Source organism: Colletotrichum costaricense (assembly GCF_030867565.1).
Source record: "Colletotrichum costaricense strain IMI 309622 chromosome Unknown Scaffold_13.1, whole genome shotgun sequence".
In the NCBI taxonomy this organism is placed as follows: Eukaryota; Fungi; Ascomycota; class Sordariomycetes; order Glomerellales; family Glomerellaceae; genus Colletotrichum; species Colletotrichum costaricense.
The window spans coordinates 678,660-699,831 of NW_026848242.1; the positions used below are offsets into that span (position 1 = coordinate 678,660).

A 21,172-nucleotide genomic window follows, 5' to 3' on the forward strand; every position below is an offset into this window, starting at 1 on the left:
AAGTTGAAGACTCCTGCCTCAGGCGATACTCAACCCATCATGAGGGTTGCTCCTGCCTTCCGTCTGATGCATCTACGTTACATGGAGGTGACCAAATATTGCGGTCAAGTTTCACCAGTGAGAGATGAGGCATTGAGGGTTCTAAGACGAAGATGAGCTGTAAGACGAACACGAGCTTTACTCACTTCATCGCTAATATTACCGCTGAAAGAGACAGCAAGACAATGACATCATGAGACTTATGGATTTTTCTCTAAACAAATGAAAGTGCAAGCTGAAGTACAATATTCTTTGTCGAGATAATGGTGATGAAAATGCCTTGCGGAGCATTGGTTCCTGCTCATCCTCCTACACTCTCCCTCCACACCTCTTCCACACAGGCAACTTGAACAGTCTCTTTTTTCTTATGTTTCTTCAGTTATTTCGTCCATCGTCTGTTCCCCCTTCAAAAACTCACTTTGATTTCCTATTTTCTTCTAGCCTCATGGTTTGTGGAATGTGCCCTTTGGAAGATGTAATGGCGATCATACTGAAGAATTGATTCGATATGGAATAGGCTTGCATATTAAATGTGTATATAGTGTGTCCTCAATTATCCAAGTCCAGTCAGTAGAGCTCATGCCTGATTATTGGGGGACTCATCGATGATGATTCTTCATCATCGTTTGGTTCAAGTTAGGTAGCTTAGGTTTCCCAGGTTGCAAACATCGCACTGCTTCCAAGAGGGAAAGATCGACAATGATGAATCTCAGCATTCAAGAACGCATCTAATTGCGGGCTGAGAGGGCAGGGCAATTGAGGTCACGCCAATACTCCTTGAAGAAGGTACTCATCTTCTGCTGAACAGCACACGAAAGATTCTGTAAGCCGGAAGGCCCTTGGCGTCTCCCGTTCTCACCTCAGGGCACTCTTGACCTTATCTTGTCTCTCAGTATCCCGATTCAGGCCCAGGTATGTGCATTAGCAAGACTGAATGCGACATGGCTGAACCTTCCACTCCAGAATCTATGTGAGTTGACACAGGGGCCTGTGAGGTACCTACTTGGATCCTCGCGCAGCTCTAGAGCGCTACTTCCCAGATACTCAAAAGCTTCATCGGGCAAGGACGGTTACCGTCCAATTCGTCTTCGCGATCTTCGCCCAACACAACACCTGCCTGATAAATCTGAGATCTCTGTGGTACCTTAGGCAGGTTGGAAGGTAGAAACTTCCTCCAATAAAGTAGTAGTGGGTGGAAGGAAGACGACGATCGGCGAGGACATAAGGGCATGTCTGCCTCTCCCACGTCTCCTTTCTATTTCCGAGCTGCATCACACCAACACATCATCACCCGCAGGCATAATCACAGCTATTCTTTTCTTGGCACTTCGCTTGAACTATTCAATACCAGACACTCAAGTTCAAACAAAATCTACAGACATGGTCGACGACGGTGTAGTCAGGGTGGTCCGAAACCCGCAAACGCAACAAGCTTCTCGAGGAGAAGCCGTCATAAATGACGACTGCTGGGACTTCGAAAACATGGGAAGCCATCTCCAGGTAACACACATCGATGGGACCGTCCGGAATGTGGACAGGGACGCTCTCGGCACTACCATCTCGTCAGAAAGTGGCAGAATCTGGCTATTGATGTTGGTAAGTAATGCATTCCATCTTGTTGTTGTTATTAAATCTGACTGATACACTCCAGGCCCAATCATTGGCCATCACAGCTGCGTTTCTGGGTTGGGTAGCACCCGGAAACACGAGGTACGTGCTGTGATCATGAACACAATACGGCCTCCCTTGGCTCATACTAATGACAAACAATAGTGTGCTGTTCCATACAGACCTACCTCAGACAGACAAGGTGCATTGGACGCCAATCATGTAGTTCATGGGAAGCTCCATCGGATTTCTCCTCCTCGGTCGACTTTCAGACCTGTACGGACGGAGGCACTTCATTGTCGGAACCTCCCTTCTGGGAGTCGTCGGCTGCCTCCTCGGCTCCTTTGCGGTCAACGCCGAGATGCTCATCGCCGCCAATATCTGCAACGGACTGGCTGCTGCCGCCCAGCTACCTCTTGGAGTTGCTGTAGCCGAACTCGTGCCGAACAAGGACAGAGCAAGAACAGTTGCCGGTACTTTAGTACTGCCATTCATTGTTGCTGGTTTGGGCTCTGCCATAATCCCATCATTGTTGGACGATGGCAGCCCGGTGCAATGGCGTTGGGGCTATTACACGGGAGCCTTTCTGGCTTTCGTCTCCTTTCTCTTGTATCTGGGACTCTATCGCCCACCTTCGTTCTAGCAGCTCAATGTGGCTGGGAAGACCAAGCTTGAGATGATCAAGCATTTGGACTTTGTCGGTATCTTCCTTTACGTCTCTGGCTGCGTTTTGTTGCCACTCGGGTTCTGTTTGGGAATCTCCTCGTACCCTTCTGTCGGCAAAGAGGTCATTGGAACCCTAGTCGGTGGTTTCTCAGCGCTTGTCTTGTTTGTAATATACGGTAAGGTTGGATCGCATTCGAATATTCTGACATATCTTCTAACGTATCGCAGAAGCATTTTCCACCACCGAACAGCCTCTCATGCCTCCAAAGATGTTCAAGAATGTCCAGTTCGCAAGTCTCGTTGCTTGTGCAACTTTCTCCTCGATGGTTTTTTATGCCCTCACCGTCCTCTGGCCATTTGTTATCGGAAAGGTTTTCAACAAGGACTCGGACACGGTTGCTTGGTCTGCCTCATTGCTACCCTTTGGTGCCACACTCGGAATAGCCTCGACAGCTGTTCCGTCACTACGTGGTGAACGCTTCAGAAAACAGTGTATGGTAGCGTCAGGTGTCGCTCTGGCTCTCATAGCTCCATTATGCACTATATGGTTTGACATCCGCCATGGACTAATTGTTCTGGCGGGCATATGTGCGTCTTTTGGTAAGTCTTGCGGCGATCCCCAGGTGTTGCCCGAGAGTTTTTGACTGATACATACGTCTTAGCTCTTGGCCACATTGTTGCCGTTGCCATCACTGGTGTCACCCTTGTGTGGGAACCGCAAGATATCGGCCTCGCATCAGGAGTCCTCGGCTCAATGTGTAGCTTGGGCTGTGCCTTCGCAAGGGCATTAGTTACCTTGTTATTGAGGAAAAAGCTGGAGGAGGAGCTGACCAAGTCCGTCACGCCAGTTGTCTTGGACGCTATCCTGCCCGGCCCCATTTTGAAACAACTGGCCACCACCATCCGAGAGCAAGCAACAATGAACGGGAAAACCAACTTGACGGCGTTCACATCAGTGAGCATACTCTCCAGGTTTGCAATTACCAACGCAATTCAAGCCGGATACAGTTATTCACTTCGATCGATCTTCCTTGCCATCATCCCTTTCTCCGCTATTCTCCTGATCGCCGCTTGCTTCGTTCCAAATCTGGACCAGTTCAATACTCTGAAAGTTGCAAGAAGATTGCAAGGCCCTGATGGAAACGCCCCACAGAATGATGAAGAAGCGGCCGAAGAACCAGGACTTGAGTTGTCGATGCTTGGTCGGCCTGTGTCAGCCGCAGATGTGATTTGATCTGTCTCAAGTGTTTTTTTGTTGACGGCAGCTTAGTAGGATGCTGGGTCATTGGGGGTTGGGTCACATCGGAATGTTTTCGACCAGCATTGCTTTAGTGTTAGAGGAGGAAAGACAATAAACGCATGGACTGTTTCCGCAAAAGGCGTTTTCTAGATCCACTCATGAGTTGTTTCGCGAATTCCAGGCGGCACAAAGGGTTCAGGTACGGGAGAGCGTAGTAATTCGACGGAATCCGGGGATTGCCTCATATCGAACGACCGGGATGGTGACAGACGATGATAACAGCTGTTGCGAGACCAATGAGACCAGGTTCTTATTCACCGGATGCTGAATTCAATGTTCGTCAGATCCCGGCCGGTCTTTGGATTGACGATCATTGGATCGTTGGCTAAGGTGGTGGGGTGTGGAGACTGAAGTTTGTCAATGGAAGTGGGAAATGTCTTGTCCATCGACAGCCAAAGCTCCGATGGCGGGGCATGGCGGGGTGCAACCGACGTCGGTCGCTCACCCCAAAAATTATTGGGCCGGGGCGCCGCCGGCGACATGCCACTCTCCCCTTGACTCACATTGCCAACCCGCCCAATTTCTCTATTTATCTCCAAACTGTGGCCCTCGCTGATTCAGTCCAATTCCTCCTTTTCGACAATTGATACCCTCGATACCCCCTCGTCATCTTTCACAATGGGCGAATTCCCCGTCAAGAAGTGCGGTACGTTTTAGCCCCTCCACCCCGCCATTGCCGCCCTTCCGCCATCGGGAAACCTCGATATCGGCAGATTGCAAACTTTGGCGCCTTTCAAGATGTATCCAACAATCCAAAGCTAATTCAGAGTCCACCTCAAGGCGTTCTCGGCTGCACCGGCTCCGTCGGCCAGCGCTTCATCCTGCTTCTGTCGCAGCACCCGTACCTTAAGCTCGTCGCTGTCGGCGCCTCGTCCCGCTCCGCCGGCAAGAAATACCGCGATGCCGTGAGGTGGAAGCAGGCCTCGCCCATGGGCGCCGTCGCCGACCTCGTCGTCCGCGAGTGCAAGGCCTCTGAGTTCAGCGACTGCGACGTCATCTTCAGCGGTCTCGACTCTGACGTTGCCGGCCAGATTGGTGAGTATCCCCAAGTGCTGCTATTCCAACGCCTGCGAAGGAAGGACTGCACTCGCCTAGATTGAGAAACAATGGCTAACCACCACGGCCAAAACAGAGATGGAATTCCTCAAGGCCAACCTCGCCGTCTTCTCCAACGCAAAGAACTACCGCCGCGACCCTCTCGTGCCCCTCGTCGTCCCCACCGTCAACCTCCCCCATCTCGACCTGATCCCCCACCAGCGCAAGCAGCACAACCTCGAAAAGGGCTTCCTCGTCTGCAACTCCAACTGCGCCGTCATCGGCCTCGTCATTCCCTTCGCGGCCCTGCAAGCCGTCTTCGGCCCCGTCGACCAGGTCTCCGTCGTCACCATGCAGGCCGTCTCGGGCGCCGGCTACCCGGGCGTCTCGTCCATGGACATGATTGACAACGTCGTCCCCTTCATCTCGGGCGAGGAGGACAAGCTGGAGACGGAGGCGCAAAAGATCCTCGGCACCATCACCTCGGACCTCACCGCGTTCGAGGACCAGAGCCAGCTCAAGGTCAGCGCGGCGTGCAACCGCGTGCCCGTGCTCGACGGCCACACAGCCTGCGTCTCGCTCAAGTTTGCGCGCCGCCCCGCGCCCTCGGCCGAGGAGGTCAAGAAGGCGCTGCGCGAGTACGTCTCTGAGGCGCAGAAGCTTGGGTGCCCTTCCGCGCCCGAGAGCCCTATCCTCGTGCACGACGAGCCTGACCGGCCGCAGCCGAGACTCGATCGCGACCTCGGTAGGGGGTACACCGTCAGCGTTGGCCGTGTTCGGGAGGATGAGAGCGGAATCTTTGATATCAAGTTTGTTGCGCTGAGCCACAACACTGTCATTGGCGCTGCTGGCTCGTCGATCCTCAATGCTGAGGCTGCTGTGCTCAAGGGCTTCGTTTAAGCATCTTTGAGATGGAGAGGAAACGAACAAGTGGAAACGAATAAGATTTGAGGATGGCCGGGTATTTATCATGAGGGATCACAAAAATATTGGTGTATGGGTGCACGGTTGGTCGCATTTACGGCATGGAAATATCACAATTAAAACAGCATGAGGGAGAATCTGGACGTACGGTAGATGAAAAGTAGGCCTACCGATTGCGATAGATTTCCCGCTTTAGAATGTCTTGAGGCCTTACCTGAGTGCGAAATGAGAGTGACGGGCGTTTGAGTGACAGTTTTGTCGGCAGTCACTACTGGCGTATTCTATGCTGGAAACGGGATCCTACCTGAGGTACCTTAGGTAGGTTTCTCTGGTTTGAGAGGCTGCCTCGTTGAGTGGAAGGCGTATGCATACTACTGCCGCTGCAGTCAGTAAATCCTACACGGAGGTGAACCCGGGCAGGCATGCTGCATCTCGAACCAGCCTTCGATCGCTTGGTAGGGCTAATTAAAGATCAGGCTGCGTCGAAGAAAGACCTTCCCTGTGTCTGCAATTCTATCATAGGTCTTTTATCTCCCATCTCGCCTTGGCTCATGTTCTTCTATTCCAACATGCTCTTCTGCGTTTTCTCCGATCAACGTCGCCGATAACCATCACGATGGGTAGACCCAAGTTCTCCCAAAGTTGATGGCGATAAGCTGCTGCGTTTTACTTCGCCGTGGCAGCCTTCTCAACTTTTTTCATCAACTTTGTATTCACACCATGGGCGAGCATCCAGAAACGTGACACGATAAGTGACGGTGTCAGGATTATGCTTGATACGGACTGTTCAACCATCCGAATACTAAAATCGGGATCCATATTCTGATCAACGTCCTTGGTATAATTCTTCTTGCGGGTAGTAACTACTGTATGCAAGGCTTAATGGCACCAACCCGACCAGAGCCCTTACTGATCAACAATCAGATACAACTCCATCATCTTCAGCTCGACATCAGTGAACGACTACAGCGTCTTGAATACGAATGCATACATTTCAAAGAACAAGACCGAAGGCGCACTCGACAGTGCCGACTGGAAGAGCATGTACTTAAATTTTCTTGGCGATAACGTCGAGAAAATGGACGCAACACGATGCATCGACGCCCACCGAGTCGCTTTCCTGTCCTCACGAGGAAACTTACTCCTTGTATCTGATGATAAGAAGGAAGAAAATCGTACGGCTGAGGTCTTCGATATTTCGGGATACCCATATCTTTGGATGTGCGGCCAATCAGGTGAAAGAATCGCCGGCATACTCGCTGGTAACTCGACATGCGAGGACTATCTGGTCGAATTGCGAACTACGTCGGGAGGCTGGAAGCCTCTGGGATCAAGCGTCAAGGAATGTTACAGCCAAAAGACTGAATAGCATTGCAAGCTCCTCTTCAGCAGCACTCTCTGCTGGACTATGACAGCGTTTAACGTTGCCAAAGGCGTCTTGATGCTCTTCGTCGCCTTCGGAATGGGCGAAGAAGATCCTCTGATGACCATTGGAGATGCAGTGACCTCTTTCCTTGAAGATCAGGATGAGTCGACTGCGGATATGTGCCTCAAGTCCAAGGACCACTTTGTTGCCCAACATTGGTCCAAAGGTCCAATACAATATGATCTCAAACCGCAACGGAAGTCTGTCGCCATTGGCACAGCGGCTTGGTTTCTTTGCTTCTTGTTGTATGCTTGTGTTTCCCTCCTTTCGTTATATCTACATGCTGACAACGCCACCAGGTACTTTGGACTCATCATCGCCTGTGCAAGTTTGCTGGTTGGAGGCCTGAATCACATGTTAGGTGGCGGCGATATCACAAAGCTTGGTCTCGGCGCCATGCAGGCCAAGACCATCCTGAACACGGATGACATGAGTCAAGGATCTATACTTGCTAATCTTCTGCTTGTCAACACGCCTCAAATTATTCTGTCACTCATTTACTCCACTTACAATGCCCAGTACACCAGTATATCCTTGATTACTGAATGGGACAGATTTGGCAACGAGAAGGAGGCAAAGAGTCTTCGCGTCTCGTCTACACGCAGAGGAGCTCAGCGAGATACCTACTTCCTTCAACTGCCGTACCGCTACTCGTTCCCTCTTGTAATATTTTCAGGGGGGACTTCACTGGCTCATTTCTCAGAGCTTCTTCCTCGTCAACCTGGAGGTATATGTCCCTCCAGCTGATGGCAGGCCTATGGTACGACTAGTAGAGGGGAACTCGTTTGCCGGTGTGAGAGCCTGCGGGTGGTCGCCACTCGGGGTTTTTTGTGTTCTGGTGGTAATTATCTTCATGATGGGAATTCTCATTGTCACGGAGAGACGTCGTTTGCGATTCGGGGTCATGCCCGTGGCGGGCAGCTGCAGCGCGGCCATCTCTGCTGCTTGTCACCCTGGCTCAGACGAAGGAAAGATGTGGGAGAAGACTCTGAGATGGGGCGTAGTGGACTCATCTACCGTCGGGCCCTGTTCTTTTTCTTCTGAGCCAGTCTCGGTCCCGGTTTGTGGTCGTTTGTACTCGTGAGTCGGTACTCTGTCTATTGATTACTTGGGACGGCTTGAGGAACGAGAGCTTCTAGTTTAGAAGCTCACGAGCCGTGGACGATGTCATGGGAAAAAAAGTCAACGGGGTCCAAGATATATCGTCGGGATCGTCGACTGGCTTCGTTGCCTTTGTGAGACAACCTATGTTGCGAGTCTCTGCTAGAAGGACGCGAAGGTTCCTCAGGGGTCATACCCAATTCATATATACTGTCCTGCCTCAAGCGTTAATGTCAACAAGGCTTGGTCGTGCTCATATCTTTGTACCTCTATCAGATCTACCGTACTTCTCATTGTGACATGGCGAAGTAAGATACGTTCTCAAGAGTCGAGATTTCCCAGGCATGCCAGGTCAGATAGAGTGGTACAACCAACGGATGTACACATGATGGACGTATGGCGCATTATTAGAGCAAGAGAGAATTTCATACAAGCAAGCCGCGATTGTACAAGAGACAGGATGTAAACGGGCATGGCAAACATCTACTTAGTTATCATTTGGGCTAAGTCTTCTCGTACTGGGACGTAGTGAAGCCAAAATTAATAGAGAGATTTGTCTTTACTCGGCAGTGAATCTATGGGCGCAAGACTTGTGCCTCGAGGTATAAAGAAGCTGACAGGCAGATTGAATGTTACAAGAGATTGTAGATAGTGGTGGTAATGTTTCTTGTCATCCATCTATTGTTTTCTACGGCCACTCAATATCTTTTGCCAGCATGTCGAGGCTTTTATCGTCAACAAATCTGATATCAGGATACAGCTCCCGAAGAGACGCCCACATCGTGGATATGTCTCTCGGCGGAGGCACTGGCGGGCTCTTCCTCCCCCCGATTCTGCCTATTCTCCCGATCCTTCTGCTCCTGGTACTCGTCCAGCCTGTTCATGCACCTCTCCCTGTCATACCGTTTCGTGAAAACGCCCTCCTCGCGGTATATCTGCGCGTGCGGTGTGTCCCGGGTGGTATAATATATTTGTTTTCTATTCATGGCAGTCTGTGATTTTAATGAGCATCAAGAAGTAATGGTAGCGTTTGAATCATGGGGATTGCGCATGCCATCTCAAACTTTTTGATTTTTTCCTTGGCCATGGCGAAAAACTCGTGAACTGTGTAGGTTTGAAATCTGCGCCAGGCTTCTCCGTCCGGTGCTTGCTGTATTACGCAAGATTAGGAGCGTATTCAGACATGGAAAAGCTTGAATAAGTCAGCATCTCCGGAAGACTTACAGGATCCGATAACCTGGTCGGCTTCGGACCAGTCTGGGGATCCGCAAGAACAATCGTGCCGCGCTCCGTGTCGATGAGGATATAATGACCGTCGCGGCCGGACGGTATGGTCGCGTAAACAAACACATGGGGCGGAAGGGGTGCGGTCGAGATATTAGCTTCGTAAGGCTCGAAGAGCCACTCGTCGGCGTACTTGGTGGGCAGGCCCAGGACGACGTCGCCGGTGAAATCGACAGCGGTGGCGCCCTCGTTGACCATCCACGGATCCCAGTGGTCCTCCTTGGTACGGCTGACGTAGGGGATATGCCTCACCAGGTCCGCCACGGTATCGTTCTTGCCGAGGCAGAAAGATTTGACGAACTCGGGCGTGATGTGCTCCCAGCCGCCCTCGGGAGGGTGTTGGACGACCTCTGGCGGTAGGAAGAGCCGCGTGAGAAATTCATAGTGCGATGTGAGCTCCGAGACGAGCTCGTTCCTCGAGTAGGAAGGTTCTGCCATTCGGAGGGAGCGAGGAGAATATCTTTGTGCCGAGAGATGAACCAACAAAGGAGCTCTTCACTGGGGAGGGAACGGGGGTCCATACTTATACTAGGCACCAACGTGGGTGCATGCGGGGCCGAGTTCACCTCAGGAACTTGTTGCCAAGCTTTGTTAGACGAGACACATGAAGAGAAATTCCTTCGCCTGCTCCTTCATTGAGAGAGCTTATCTTGTTGCCCGTTGGTGGACAGCTGGTTCGATCAGTTCCCGCGTCTCAAAACAGTGGCATCGGCAATGGCCAGATCTGTTCCACAGGTGAGGATGAACCAGAAGCTGGTGGACCCCAATTCTCGACCATCACAAGGCATTCAAGGTCTTAGGGAGGCACTACGAGGCCGGCTACGCCCGGCTCGTGATGTCGCGGGCATTTCGACTGGGATCGCCGCCTTACGGAGAATCTCTAGGATAGAGTGAAGATGATGGAGTGCGGGGATCCCTCCTGTAGCAGAGAGGCTACTGCTTTTGGCGGAAGCGGCATGGCTATTACACTTGCTTCTGGTTTTATGGCTCTCCAGTTGGCCTTCGTAGATGCTTAACACAATGTTCCTCTTCATGTAGAAGACGAGTGGTGTGTAATACCAAGGAAGTGTGAATCAAAAAGAAGCGTGAACTGGTCTACGGAGGAACAACCATATTCAAAAATTATGTAGACTTCTCTACCCCCATTTCAGAGAAAAACAATTCCACTTAGTGTCTAGCGAGGTTTCTTTCCATTTACCCTGATTCATAACCTGCTGATGCCCCTCGGTGCGTGATCGAAGACTCGGAGGGGTACGGGATGGCCAGAGTTGCTTTTCAGACACTGCCAGTTCGTCCATCCCATTGAATTCATATGCCTCCTAGCTGGGAGCTCTGAAACCCATTCAAGGTAGGTAATTTCGCAACCGCAGTCATGGCAGGAAAGAGGTTGTGGGGAGCCTCTCGCAGTCTTTCCCGCCTCAATTAGGATGCCGTAGTTAAAGCAACGGAATCCTTCAAGTGTTTGGTGACAATGAACACCCCTGATGGAGGGTAGATCGTCGCGTTCGGTTCTGGGGTATCTTCTCTGGGTGCCGTTTCTGTGTAGTTTCTGGCAGTCGAATGAGGCAACGTGGCATCGACTTGACTTTGAATACTCAACAGTTCCAAGACACGATGTGGCAAAGTGTAGCAAACACTAAGCCTATGCGCAATCTATCAGAAAGACATGGCTTTTGAAGGAGTCAGTGAATCAATAGAGTATTATGATAGGCACAATCTATGCTTCAACAGATATGCATCTTACCCGACCCCGATTCACGAAATCAAAGGGTTACCATCTAGCAACGAACTAAAACACACTGGTATCAAAAAGCAAGTAGATCATCGGACTTAGCTCTACCATTGGTATGCTTATGCCTCGAGGTAGCTGTCTCGTCGCATTACCCTGGCCACTTTGGCACTATCAATAACAACTGTAACACTGATAATCATCAGCGTCGAATCGAACATGAAGCTGAAATCCCCGATTGAAAGAAGCCTTTAGACCTCCGAGGTTCGGAGAGTCTACTCTCCGTTGACCGATATGAACCCGCAAACAACAAAATGCGATCAAACAAGGCCATGGCAAATGCCATGGCAAATGCCATGGGATGGATGCTGAAGTTGGGTAGGTGCCTCGGCTCGGTAAGATGAGACGAAAAGTAATAACAATACCCAACCTCCCTCTGCTTCCTCGAACTCGCACACGCAGCACAACGGTGTCGGCCGAGTCAAGGTTTCCCTCGGAGCCTCGCCCAAACCGAGATGAACCCCTGCAACAAAGCAAACGAAACCTCGCCACACACGTTTCCTCGCGTGTTATGTTTTTCCATCCGGTACGTAAAGTTAAGGTTTGTAACCTTGAGCCTAGAGTAGAGGAGTAAAGAAGAATCAGTCGGTTTAGTCTAATGGGATGTTTATCGTGTGTATTGGATAGGTCCCCTGGGCCCTTTGGACTACGGCGACTAGTTCAAACCTAATACTGACTGTCTAAATCTTGGAAGAGATGAGTAAAAAGGACGAAATAAAAAACCAAGGACAAAAATCCTAACGGAAACCGACAACGGGATTTTCAAACATGATCATGAGGCGGTTGCGAGACTGCCACATGAACACTTTTAAGCTTCGCAAACGTGCCAAGTCACCCGTTGAGTAAGGGAAAAAAGCCTCGCAAGAAGCCCTCCCGTGGCGCAGCCCATAGACGTCCCTTCGCAGGCACCTCGAACCTTTGCTTCCCCTTTCCAAACGAGTAGTACCCTGAAGAAAGAGAGGCAGAGATGGAGAATGCGAGGAGGGGTGTGGAGAAGATGGGCCGAGTGGGAACTGGACAGTTGAGACGAACTCTGTTGAGGTCTCGTGCGCAAGGGCTCCCTTACCTTCCGTACTTGGCTAGGTGTGGCTTGGTTCTCTAAGCCGAGGAAACGTATAACATCGTGACTTTACTTTCGGTGTAGGGAAGAACAGCAGATAAATGAAGCGGCAACACCGGCCTGGTGGTTTTGCTGAAGCCATGGAACTCATTTACTAAGACCCGTGATGAGCTGGGGCGTCATATCAGAGGGATCAAGAAAAGCGAGACGGTAAATCATAAGCCGCGGCAGAATCCAACGCAGCAGACGACATCCATATACGTTCGCCTGTGAAAGGCCACGAATGATTCTCCATCAAGCGCCAAGCCGGGCCGCACAGATTGACTGTATCTAGGACGGGTTGCGAACTGAACAGTGTTTGGTGCCGGTCACGACTTTCCTCACAAAGTCGCGAGCTGCCAAAACACCAAACAATGGCACGCCGGGATAGCGCTGTTAATCATACGTTTGCATACTAAATCGATGCTCGGCGAACTGCAGAAGCTTCTCAAGGGAGCACACCAGCGTTCTCGTCTGTTGATAGTTAGTTGCTTGTTGTGCTGCGTAAGTGGTGCAAAGCTCCAGAGCTTGGTCCTAGTCGGGGAGAAATATGTCCTGGGCCGCGCGGGAGATTTCGCCTATATGAAGGGATATAGAGAAACACTCAAGATGGAAACCTGCAAGTGAAACAACCATGCGATGCAGGAGCAAGACCGCGGGAAGGGCGCTGGTTGGCAGCACAATCCGGATAGGTGCAGAGCGAGACGCGAGAAGTCGCGGGGAGCTATATATGGCCGCCTGCTTCCCCCCTCGTCTCTCGGCCTAAAGTCTGTTTTACGTTTCAAAGAAGAAGATCGGAAATGCGGATGGACGTCGGCGGCCGGTGCGTGACATGGGACGACGTTATGCGTGTGCCGTTTGTCGTCGCGGCCGAAGCACGGACTGATCCCGGCAGCCAGTTTCGGGGGTGAGAGGGGTGTCATGTGCGGGGGAGTCGGCGAGCTTCTTCTGCAGTTCTCGGCCCAAGCCGGTGCGTGCATGTTTACAGCCTGCGGCCCGATGACGTTTCCCCCTTCTCCGTCTTTGTTATTTGATATGCAGTGCCCGCTTGACGCTGAGGCTATGTTGTATCGTCGACTGCAGCTCAATCAAAGGCGAAACATCTTCTCTGTGGGTTTTCAATGGTGCGGATCTATGCAAGAGATAGACACAGCCAGAAAGGGTCGAGACATGCAAAAACCCGACGCAGCTCCCGAAAGTCAAAAAGAAATGTGTATCTCAATAAAATAGTAGATGCCAAGTTGAGAGGACCAGGGAGAGGCGAGTGCTTGTTCAATCAGGTTCAGGGGTTCAGCTTTCAGCGTCGTAGTTTCTTGATGTGAGGCTCATCAGACGAGAGCATACTGCTTGCGACGTAGCAAGACAGATCCGACGCGTCAGCATCGAAAAGCTCATGGGTAAAGAACAAGCAATGCTACCAGAAGAACTTGAAATAAGCTGGGACGGGGGCTGCCAGCCCAACTAGGCGTCCGTGTGAAACACACATTCGGGATCCGGGGGAGATGGGACGAAGAGAGGATTGACCTGAACGGACGGACACACAGGGGTTGCAAAGCACTGATGTTCAGGTGTCAAGAGCGAGGCGTCGGCCGTTTGGTTCGCGGGGTCTGGGTCGCGAGGTAAATTTGGAAGCAGACGGTCTGAAGAAGCAAACGGCGGCGTGAAGAGGCGCCGCTGGGCGTTCTGAGACCCGGAAGAGCCCACGGACACGGAGGCGAGGGAGGGCCAGGCAAGCTCCGGACGCCAACCACCATCAGCCAAGATGGGCTGAATCGGGAGGAGGCGAGCGACAGCGATTGCTGAGATAGCGGGCGGCCCGACAGTCTTGGCCAAGTCCAGACCGGGATTCTGTTTGTCCTAGGTCACAAAGGGCAGAGGACGATAGTCCACGAGGCTGAACAGAGTGTAACGGATGGCGGAGATGAAATCGATAGACAAGGCGAGCGATGACCAAACGCGTTAGGTTGGTCAAGCCAGGCGGAGAGGCACGAGGGCCCAGCCTTTAGAGCGCAACGACCTTCAACTGCCGGGTTTTTGGGGCTGTCGACAAAGCTCAAAGAAATTGTATCTCTGTAGAGCCGCAAACGGTGGTATCGACGACTTGGTCCAGGTCAATAGTCACGAGTTTTCCAACGAGGAGGCAAAGTGGCCAGGAAGCATGGTGGTAATTAGGCGATCAGGCGCGTCAGTGCAGACGCAAAAGCAATGCGCCGGGTTTGGAAGGGCGACGGGCGGCGGCAGTCAAGTTTGCGGAGCGATTGAGATTCCGGCGTGCAGCTGACAATTGAACATTGCCAGGGTCCTGGGGCCGGACCCCCCGGTCTGCATAGTCCAGAACATGGCTTTGCCGCGGCGGCGGTGTTAGTGAAGGGTATCCGTACTCTGTACCGGAAGCTTGGAAGGAACACCAATTCGTCTGTTGATGGTAGCACTCGGATTGGATTGTGTAGAGTTGGATAATGACCAGGCCATTCGGTAGATGCCGCCGCACAAGCATGAAGATGGGCGCAGGCATTGTGAAGCTGAAGCACACCGCAGTCCCTTCAGCATGCTTCAGACTTCAGACTTTGAGGGTTGAAGTGGGCACGGGGTGACAGGGTGAAGTGGCACAGTGGTAGTCGGGTCCAAGGGATTGAGATGCCAGGAGCCCGGGCTTGGTGCTACCGGGGCTCTCATACCGATGCCGATGCAAATGCAAGTGCAGATATGCGAGAGCGGATGCAATTCGAGCCCCTGATGCGGTCAAGAACTGACTTAGGGGGTGGCTCTTGTTGACTCGTTGTCTTTGATTCGGAGGTATGAAGTAGGAAAATCAAATCGACATAGGGGAGTCGTAGAACTAAGAATAGGACTAGATGATGACGGGATGTGCAATGGTCTTTGCTGATCGTTCGTGACCTGAAACTAGCTGGGCCAATGTTGCAGCATTTCTTAGGCGACAGAATATGCGAGAGTAGGAAATATAGACGGAATATGGGGAGGCTGTTGATCGTGCGATACTCGTATCGATTGCATAGACCGTACGTAAGGTAGTCTGTATCCGTATCCTCGGAGGCTCAACGATAGATCTCAGGTATCAGGGATGCTTACCTAGTGTAGTTAGGGGCGAGCCGATACAGAGAAATAGTGCCAAAATGCGACTAATCAGCTTTGGAGGGTATTTTAGTGTAGACCGGGGTCTCGTAAGGGATGGAGATACGGATAGACGACATTCGTAAAATATGAGTTGAGATCAGCGGACACGATGTTGGCTGGGGTGACCCGTGTCGTGTTCCAACTTGTACAGGAGCAAGGCGTGCGCGTCAGGTTCGGGGTCCGTTTGAACGGGCTGTGCCTAGTGCGGCGTACCGAAGTAATAAAGCGAGGATTCAATTCGGTGGGGCCAACGTTTGCATGTGCAGGCGAGCGGCAGGTAAATGCAAAAGGGTAGGGAGTTGAAGAACCTTGAGGCTGTTGAGCCCTGGGTTCTGGGTGGAGGGACTCTGGGAGACGGCGGGAGGATCAGGTTCACCTTTTCTTTGAGTCTTGGCTCTCGCGATTCTGGAAACTCTGGGTCTCTGTGGTCCGCGGAAACGAAATGGAAAGGAACGTGGGATCCTTACCTACTGGGAGGGAGGGATTCTGGCGGCTGACTAAGACACATAAGATGGACAATCGACAATCCATGCATAAACACCGGGAAAGAGTAGCCGTATAAACGACAGGCGTTCATAACTTTGACCACTTGAAGATACCTGCCCAGCTGAGACCAGCCCAGCGTCCGTGCTCTTTCCCTTTTTTTGCCTTCTTTCTTGTCTCTGCTCTTCGCTGCTGCCAAAAGCTGCAGCCACTCGGCACAGCGGGAAGACGAAGAGGAAGTACCTAGAAGTGAGGCAGGTACCTTTGGGAACGAAAAACCACGTGCTAGGGGAAACCACGTGCTACAACAATCATTGAACTCAAGTGGTGGGAGGTACCTAGGTAATGAAAGTGCCTACCAAGGTTCCCATCACTCCCGTCGTTTGCATAAGGCGGGCAGCGAGAGAGGGAGCGAAGGGGAATGCGCTGAGGAATTTGGCCGAATTGAAGTAAACCCGAGGTGAATTAAATTGGATTACTTGCGGGAGGAACTTGAGACGTTTTCATCTCATTGCCATAACTCACTACCACAGACTCGCTGATTGGTAGACTTGCTTTCTGTTTTCTCAAATTAGGAGTTGTTTTTTCCTGGGTGTTTGGTTTAGAGGGGGAACAAAAAGCCAGTCTCGCACTCGCACACAACGCCATTTGAAATCGTCTTCCGATTCATGCGCGCGCCCGCGCCTTAAATCGCTTTTTGATCGTCGCATGCCGTGTAGTAGATCCAATAGTCAGTGACGAGTGTGTGATCTAGCTCAGCTCGCATCGCATCGGTACGAACTACCTTGCTGCGTAAGTGTTGGACGTGCGGGCCTGTCGGCAGCAGCGCCGATGGAAATCAGGGACTAGAGGTGTAATGACGGAGCTGGGTGGTTTTTTTTTAATTGAGTTGTGGCTGTGACGGGATTGAGAGAGCTTGGCCCGTGGGAGAAAGCGCGCAAAGGGGGCGAAAGCGAATCACTACTTTGAAAAGGTGGTCGTCATCTCCAGCGGCCAAGGTCTGTCTGCCCACATTGGCAACTGACCGGCCCCCGGTGCAAGACGTGCGAAAAAGATGCGAGAATCGTGAGTGTCATGTCCAAGGCTAGCTAACGGCCAAAAAAGCAAGGTCCACAATGACAGTTGAATGGCGAACTTGTCTTGAACATTGTGACCAGGTGCTCCCGACCAAACCGATGGCCCCAGTTCCCCACCGCGAGATCATTTGCAGCTTTCTGTCTTGCCTTAGCGTCTTCTGTACCGAAAGACCGACCGACCGACCGACAGCCCCGGTGTTGAACACGCGACGGGATGGAATGGGATGGGACGGGAAGACATGTGCAGCTGTACGAAGTGTGGAAGTGGTATTCAATCGTGTCCATCATGTCAATCGCTTCTGTCTCGTTGTCGTCACGTCGTCACACTCGGCTAGCTCACCTGCCACCAGGCCGCTACCTCATGGCCGACCTCCTAACCCCTGCTCGTGCACAACTTGCTTATGTCTACCGAGTACGGAGTATTAGTGTGGTGTATCAATGACGGATGGCTGGTGAGGGGAACATCTGGAGCTGAGTAAGATCAATACTATCAAGGCACCTACGTGAAGGAGCTTGAGACAAAATGCAGTTTGGGCTGCACGACAGGGCAAACACTGCAAACCTTTAGCTTACATACTTGTCAAAACAACATGAGTAAACGACATGACCGCATTTGAGAATAACCGCTGTAATGAAAGCTGAGGTGAGTGAGCATCGAGACTGCAGGTACTTTAACCTAGAACCCTTTCGGGCCCGTCCCAGTCCCAGCGATTGCACCGCCCCCACCCCTGCTCTTGCGCAGACCCACACCCTCCTTGCTATTCGATGCATCCACAACCACGATCCCACGCCTGTCCAGTCCGGTCCCGCCCCGCCCGGTCCAGTCCCAAGGAGGCACTGGGAAGGCGCTGGAGGTTCTTTCTCTCTCTCTCTCTCTTGCCCGTCGTGCCCGTCTCCCGTCTTGTGGCAGGACCGACTGACGCTGCTGGCCAGTGCCTGCCTGCCTGTCCGGGTGAAGTCTGGTCTGCGCTCCGCACCTGCCACCCACAATAGAAGTTGGCAAGCGCAAGTTCGACATCTGGTCCCTGTCGCGCGCTGCTCACCACCGTCCACGCCGTGCTCCTCACGCTCGACCCGTCCAATACCACCCATGTCACCCGCCCAGTTCCAGTCCTGGTCCCTGTCACTGGTCATGGCCTCTCGGGTCCCCAGTCTTTCTCTCATCCTATTCTCTCTCGCTGGCTGGTGCTCTTTTCACTTTGCCGCCGCCGCCTGGGCTCTTTTGCTCTGCCACCACTGCTACCTTACCACCTTACTTCCCGCCTGCTTATTCGGCTCCTGCCAACCACGCCGAAAACACTCAAAGTCCAAGGCTGCTCCGCTGCTCGGCTTCGACCTGTCACCTCGCCTCTTCTTCTCCTCTTCCTTCCTATTCCTAACTATCCCAACAACCCCCTCACCTTTCCTACTACTTACTACAACCTACAGTGACCCGCCTCGTCCGCCAATCTCTCACGATCACGAACTGCCTCACCGACCACGCCTAATCCCGACCCATCCTCACATAGATACACACCCACACGCCATCTTTGCACATAACCAGAGAGGAGAATCCGCATCTCAACCTCCATAGCTCGCACCGCCATGGTCTCTTGCGATATCTAAAGGCCAACGCCCCCATTCCGGCCCTTCCACTTCGGCCCCAGTTTGATTGCTAGCACCAATCAATCGGCATTGGCTACCGTGCATTCCGCCTGCCAGTCGCTTGCTGCTTGTCATACGCCTCGCGCCTGCTGTTAGACCCATCTCATCTAAGGTGGTGCCAGCTCTTGCCAACGCATTGTCTCACCATCCAACAACCCCAATTACCCAAGTACATACTTGGTAGCTTCTGTCTCTCGTCCCAAGCGGGCTGGCAAATTCAGAGGGAATGGATTCGTATGTCTCTCATCCTTCAATAACCGGGCCATGCCTCTCGTGTTCTTTCTCTTGTCTCTGCCCGGTCAGCTCGAGAAAGTCGCGATCAGCACCGGCTTGCACTTTGCACTCAGCGCCGTCAAATGGCTGTAACTAATCTTGTGTGGCACAGCTTTATCGCCGTCGCTGGCTGGGCACAACATACCAGCCCTCAACCCGGTGGAAGACCTTTTGGCCATTTTCGATCTCTCTCTTCAATAGCTCGATCTCCGTCACCAAGCCCCCGAGCCACGAAAACGACGAGTCAAGCACCTTCCGTTGTCGACATGCCCATCATGTCTTCCTCAGTAGCATCCTCGCCGACACTTCGACCCACGACAACAGTGACACCTCCAGACGATGACGGCGAGCTGAGTACGCTACCTGACCCCCGCAGCCGGGCTATGAGTCCCGCTAGTGAAGCCGATGCTGCTCAGCATCCCGAGCTGAATGACGAAGTCGCAACCCTGAGCGCCAAATTAATAAACGCCATCAACCACCAGACAACCCTCGACGACACATTATCCGCCACAAGACAAGAGTTGGAAAGAGCACGCGAGAAAATCAAGCATTTAGAAGAACAGAACGAATCTCAAAGAGAGATGCTTGCGGGCGATATTTGGATTCGTCGCAAGACCGCAGAGGAAGAAAAGAAGACCATCATGCTCCGTGTGAACCAAGAGAAGAAACTCCGAGAGGACGCTGAGAAGGAGCAAAAGAGGATTGAACAAGAGTTGGAGAGTCTTTCCACGGCTTTGTTCGAGGAGGCCAACAACATGGTCATTACTGCGAAAGAGGAGGCGAGGGTGGAGCAGGAGGCCATCCAACGAAAGAACGACAATCTGAGATCTCAGCTTGGCGATATGGAGGCCTTGCTGACCTCTCAACAACAGCAACTAGCAGACCTAAAGCACGTCATGGAGCAGATGATGCTCGAAAGAGATGATGCTACAACCGGCACAGCTCCCTCCTCTCCCGGCTTTAGTAAACCCGATATCACGAAAGATGATGATCGCTCAGAAGGCCTCGTCGCTTCGCCTCTCTTGGATCCGTCTTCGCCGACGTACCCTACTAGCTTGACGCATCTCATTCAGCCAGTTCTTAGGACTGATCTGGGAGCTTACGAGGACTTTCTTAGCCTTACAAAGCTGTCCAGGAATCGCGCTGGTAGCCGTGTTTCGTCTGGCTCATATAACGGTCTGAGTGGGTTGGGTCTCGGCATGGGCGGCAGCACCTCAAGCGCTCACCCTTCCAATGCATCAACTGCTTCCCTATCCACGGCTGGGACTCCGGCTACGTCATCGCCGCAGACCCCGAATACCCCAGCTTCTGTCTCAAGCACGGCCTCAGCCAACGTGGGCCCGCCCCCGCCGGCTCTCAAGGAAACCAAGTTTTTCAAGCGTGTCCTGGCAGAGGATGTTGAGCCGACACTCCGACTGGATATCGCCCCGGGCCTGTCCTGGCTTGCGCGTCGCAGCGTTTTGAATGCCATGAGCGATGGCTCAATCGTGGTGGAGCCAATTCCTGCCAATGCGCCCTTTGCCTCAATTGTCAAGCCGCAGTTCTACCCCTGTTCCCTGTGTGGCGACGCACGGAAGGATGAAGAGCACCTGCGAACATACCGTTTCCGAACCAGCGAGTCTGAATCAGCTCAGAGATACCCTCTTTGCAAATATTGCTTAGGTCGTGTGAGATCAACGTGCGATTTCCTCAACTTTTTGCGTATCGTAAAAGACGGGCACTGGCGAGCGGAGGACGAAGACGCAGAGAAGGCTGCCTGGGAGGAAAGCGTTCGCCTGCGGGAACAGATGTTTTGGTCCCGAATCGGTGGTGGCGTCGTCCCGGCCAGTCATCATCACTCACTACCCCTGGAGAAGAGCCCTCGGACTAGCCATGATAGCGAGTCTAGAGACATTGGACCAGAGGTGGCAGTGACGCCTTCGGAGAACATCAATGATGACGCTACTCCCTTTGCCACTCCCCTCGAGGAGACGGCCAGCCAGCTGGATGCCGAGGAGTCATTAGCAAGACCAGAGACGCCTTGCCCGAGTAATCGAAACTCAACACTGTCGTCTTCGCCAGAGACGGGCTCTATTGCAGAGAAGGACGGCGAGAAACGACTGTCTATCAATATTCCCATCCAAGAGGAGCAGCAAATTATCGTTGCGACGAACGAGGAAAAGGTCGAAGCCACAGCATAATCATGAGCGACTTATCGTAACGATCGATCCCCGATTTCTGATACGCACCACATACACTTAATCTTCGATACTGTATTAATTACACCCTACGCCACCATTGCAGAAATGCC

At 52.3% G+C, this 21,172-nt stretch overlaps 9 protein-coding genes across 9 annotated transcripts; 6 read left to right on the plus strand and 3 right to left on the minus strand.

Moving 5' to 3' along the window:
* Positions 1 to 1,419: 1,419 nt before the first annotated feature.
* On the plus strand, positions 1,420 to 3,547 carry CCOS01_11660 (trichothecene efflux pump; the record flags this gene model as incomplete). Its single annotated transcript, XM_060459813.1, has 7 exons — positions 1,420 to 1,635; positions 1,691 to 1,749; positions 1,813 to 1,849; positions 1,874 to 2,197; positions 2,291 to 2,489; positions 2,542 to 2,913; positions 2,976 to 3,547. 7 exons carry the CDS (start codon positions 1,420 to 1,422, stop codon positions 3,545 to 3,547), a joined length of 1,779 nt encoding a protein of 592 aa, XP_060309644.1.
* Positions 3,548 to 4,231: 684 nt separating this feature from the next.
* On the plus strand, positions 4,232 to 5,548 carry CCOS01_11661 (aspartate-semialdehyde dehydrogenase; the record flags this gene model as incomplete). The annotated part of the gene is made up of 3 exons (XM_060459814.1): positions 4,232 to 4,259; positions 4,394 to 4,648; positions 4,746 to 5,548. The coding sequence occupies 3 exons, from the start codon at positions 4,232 to 4,234 to the stop codon at positions 5,546 to 5,548; spliced, it is 1,086 nt and encodes a 361-aa protein (XP_060309645.1).
* Positions 5,549 to 6,292: 744 nt separating this feature from the next.
* Positions 6,293 to 7,768, plus strand: CCOS01_11662 (uncharacterized protein; the record flags this gene model as incomplete). The annotated part of the gene is made up of 5 exons (XM_060459815.1): positions 6,293 to 6,312; positions 6,497 to 6,918; positions 6,988 to 7,243; positions 7,298 to 7,639; positions 7,702 to 7,768. The coding sequence occupies 5 exons, from the start codon at positions 6,293 to 6,295 to the stop codon at positions 7,766 to 7,768; spliced, it is 1,107 nt and encodes a 368-aa protein (XP_060309646.1).
* A 1,080-nt stretch (positions 7,769 to 8,848) lies between these two features.
* Positions 8,849 to 9,821, minus strand: CCOS01_11663 (uncharacterized protein; the record flags this gene model as incomplete). Its single annotated transcript, XM_060459816.1, has 3 exons — positions 8,849 to 9,091; positions 9,205 to 9,249; positions 9,324 to 9,821. 3 exons carry the CDS (start codon positions 9,819 to 9,821, stop codon positions 8,849 to 8,851), a joined length of 786 nt encoding a protein of 261 aa, XP_060309647.1.
* Positions 9,822 to 11,593: 1,772 nt separating this feature from the next.
* CCOS01_11664 (uncharacterized protein) lies at positions 11,594 to 11,695 on the minus strand (the record flags this gene model as incomplete). Its single annotated transcript, XM_060459817.1, has 1 exon — positions 11,594 to 11,695. The coding sequence occupies one exon, from the start codon at positions 11,693 to 11,695 to the stop codon at positions 11,594 to 11,596; it is 102 nt and encodes a 33-aa protein (XP_060309648.1).
* A 3,738-nt stretch (positions 11,696 to 15,433) lies between these two features.
* On the minus strand, positions 15,434 to 15,937 carry CCOS01_11665 (uncharacterized protein; the record flags this gene model as incomplete). Its single annotated transcript, XM_060459818.1, has 2 exons — positions 15,434 to 15,605; positions 15,783 to 15,937. The coding sequence occupies 2 exons, from the start codon at positions 15,935 to 15,937 to the stop codon at positions 15,434 to 15,436; spliced, it is 327 nt and encodes a 108-aa protein (XP_060309649.1).
* Positions 15,938 to 17,004: 1,067 nt separating this feature from the next.
* On the plus strand, positions 17,005 to 17,391 carry CCOS01_11666 (uncharacterized protein; the record flags this gene model as incomplete). The annotated part of the gene is made up of 1 exon (XM_060459819.1): positions 17,005 to 17,391. One exon carries the CDS (start codon positions 17,005 to 17,007, stop codon positions 17,389 to 17,391), a length of 387 nt encoding a protein of 128 aa, XP_060309650.1.
* Positions 17,392 to 17,596: 205 nt separating this feature from the next.
* CCOS01_11667 (uncharacterized protein) lies at positions 17,597 to 18,538 on the plus strand (the record flags this gene model as incomplete). Its single annotated transcript, XM_060459820.1, has 1 exon — positions 17,597 to 18,538. The coding sequence occupies one exon, from the start codon at positions 17,597 to 17,599 to the stop codon at positions 18,536 to 18,538; it is 942 nt and encodes a 313-aa protein (XP_060309651.1).
* Positions 18,539 to 19,148: 610 nt separating this feature from the next.
* CCOS01_11668 (GDP/GTP exchange factor Sec2p) lies at positions 19,149 to 21,062 on the plus strand (the record flags this gene model as incomplete). Its single annotated transcript, XM_060459821.1, has 1 exon — positions 19,149 to 21,062. One exon carries the CDS (start codon positions 19,149 to 19,151, stop codon positions 21,060 to 21,062), a length of 1,914 nt encoding a protein of 637 aa, XP_060309652.1.
* Positions 21,063 to 21,172: the final 110 nt, after the last annotated feature.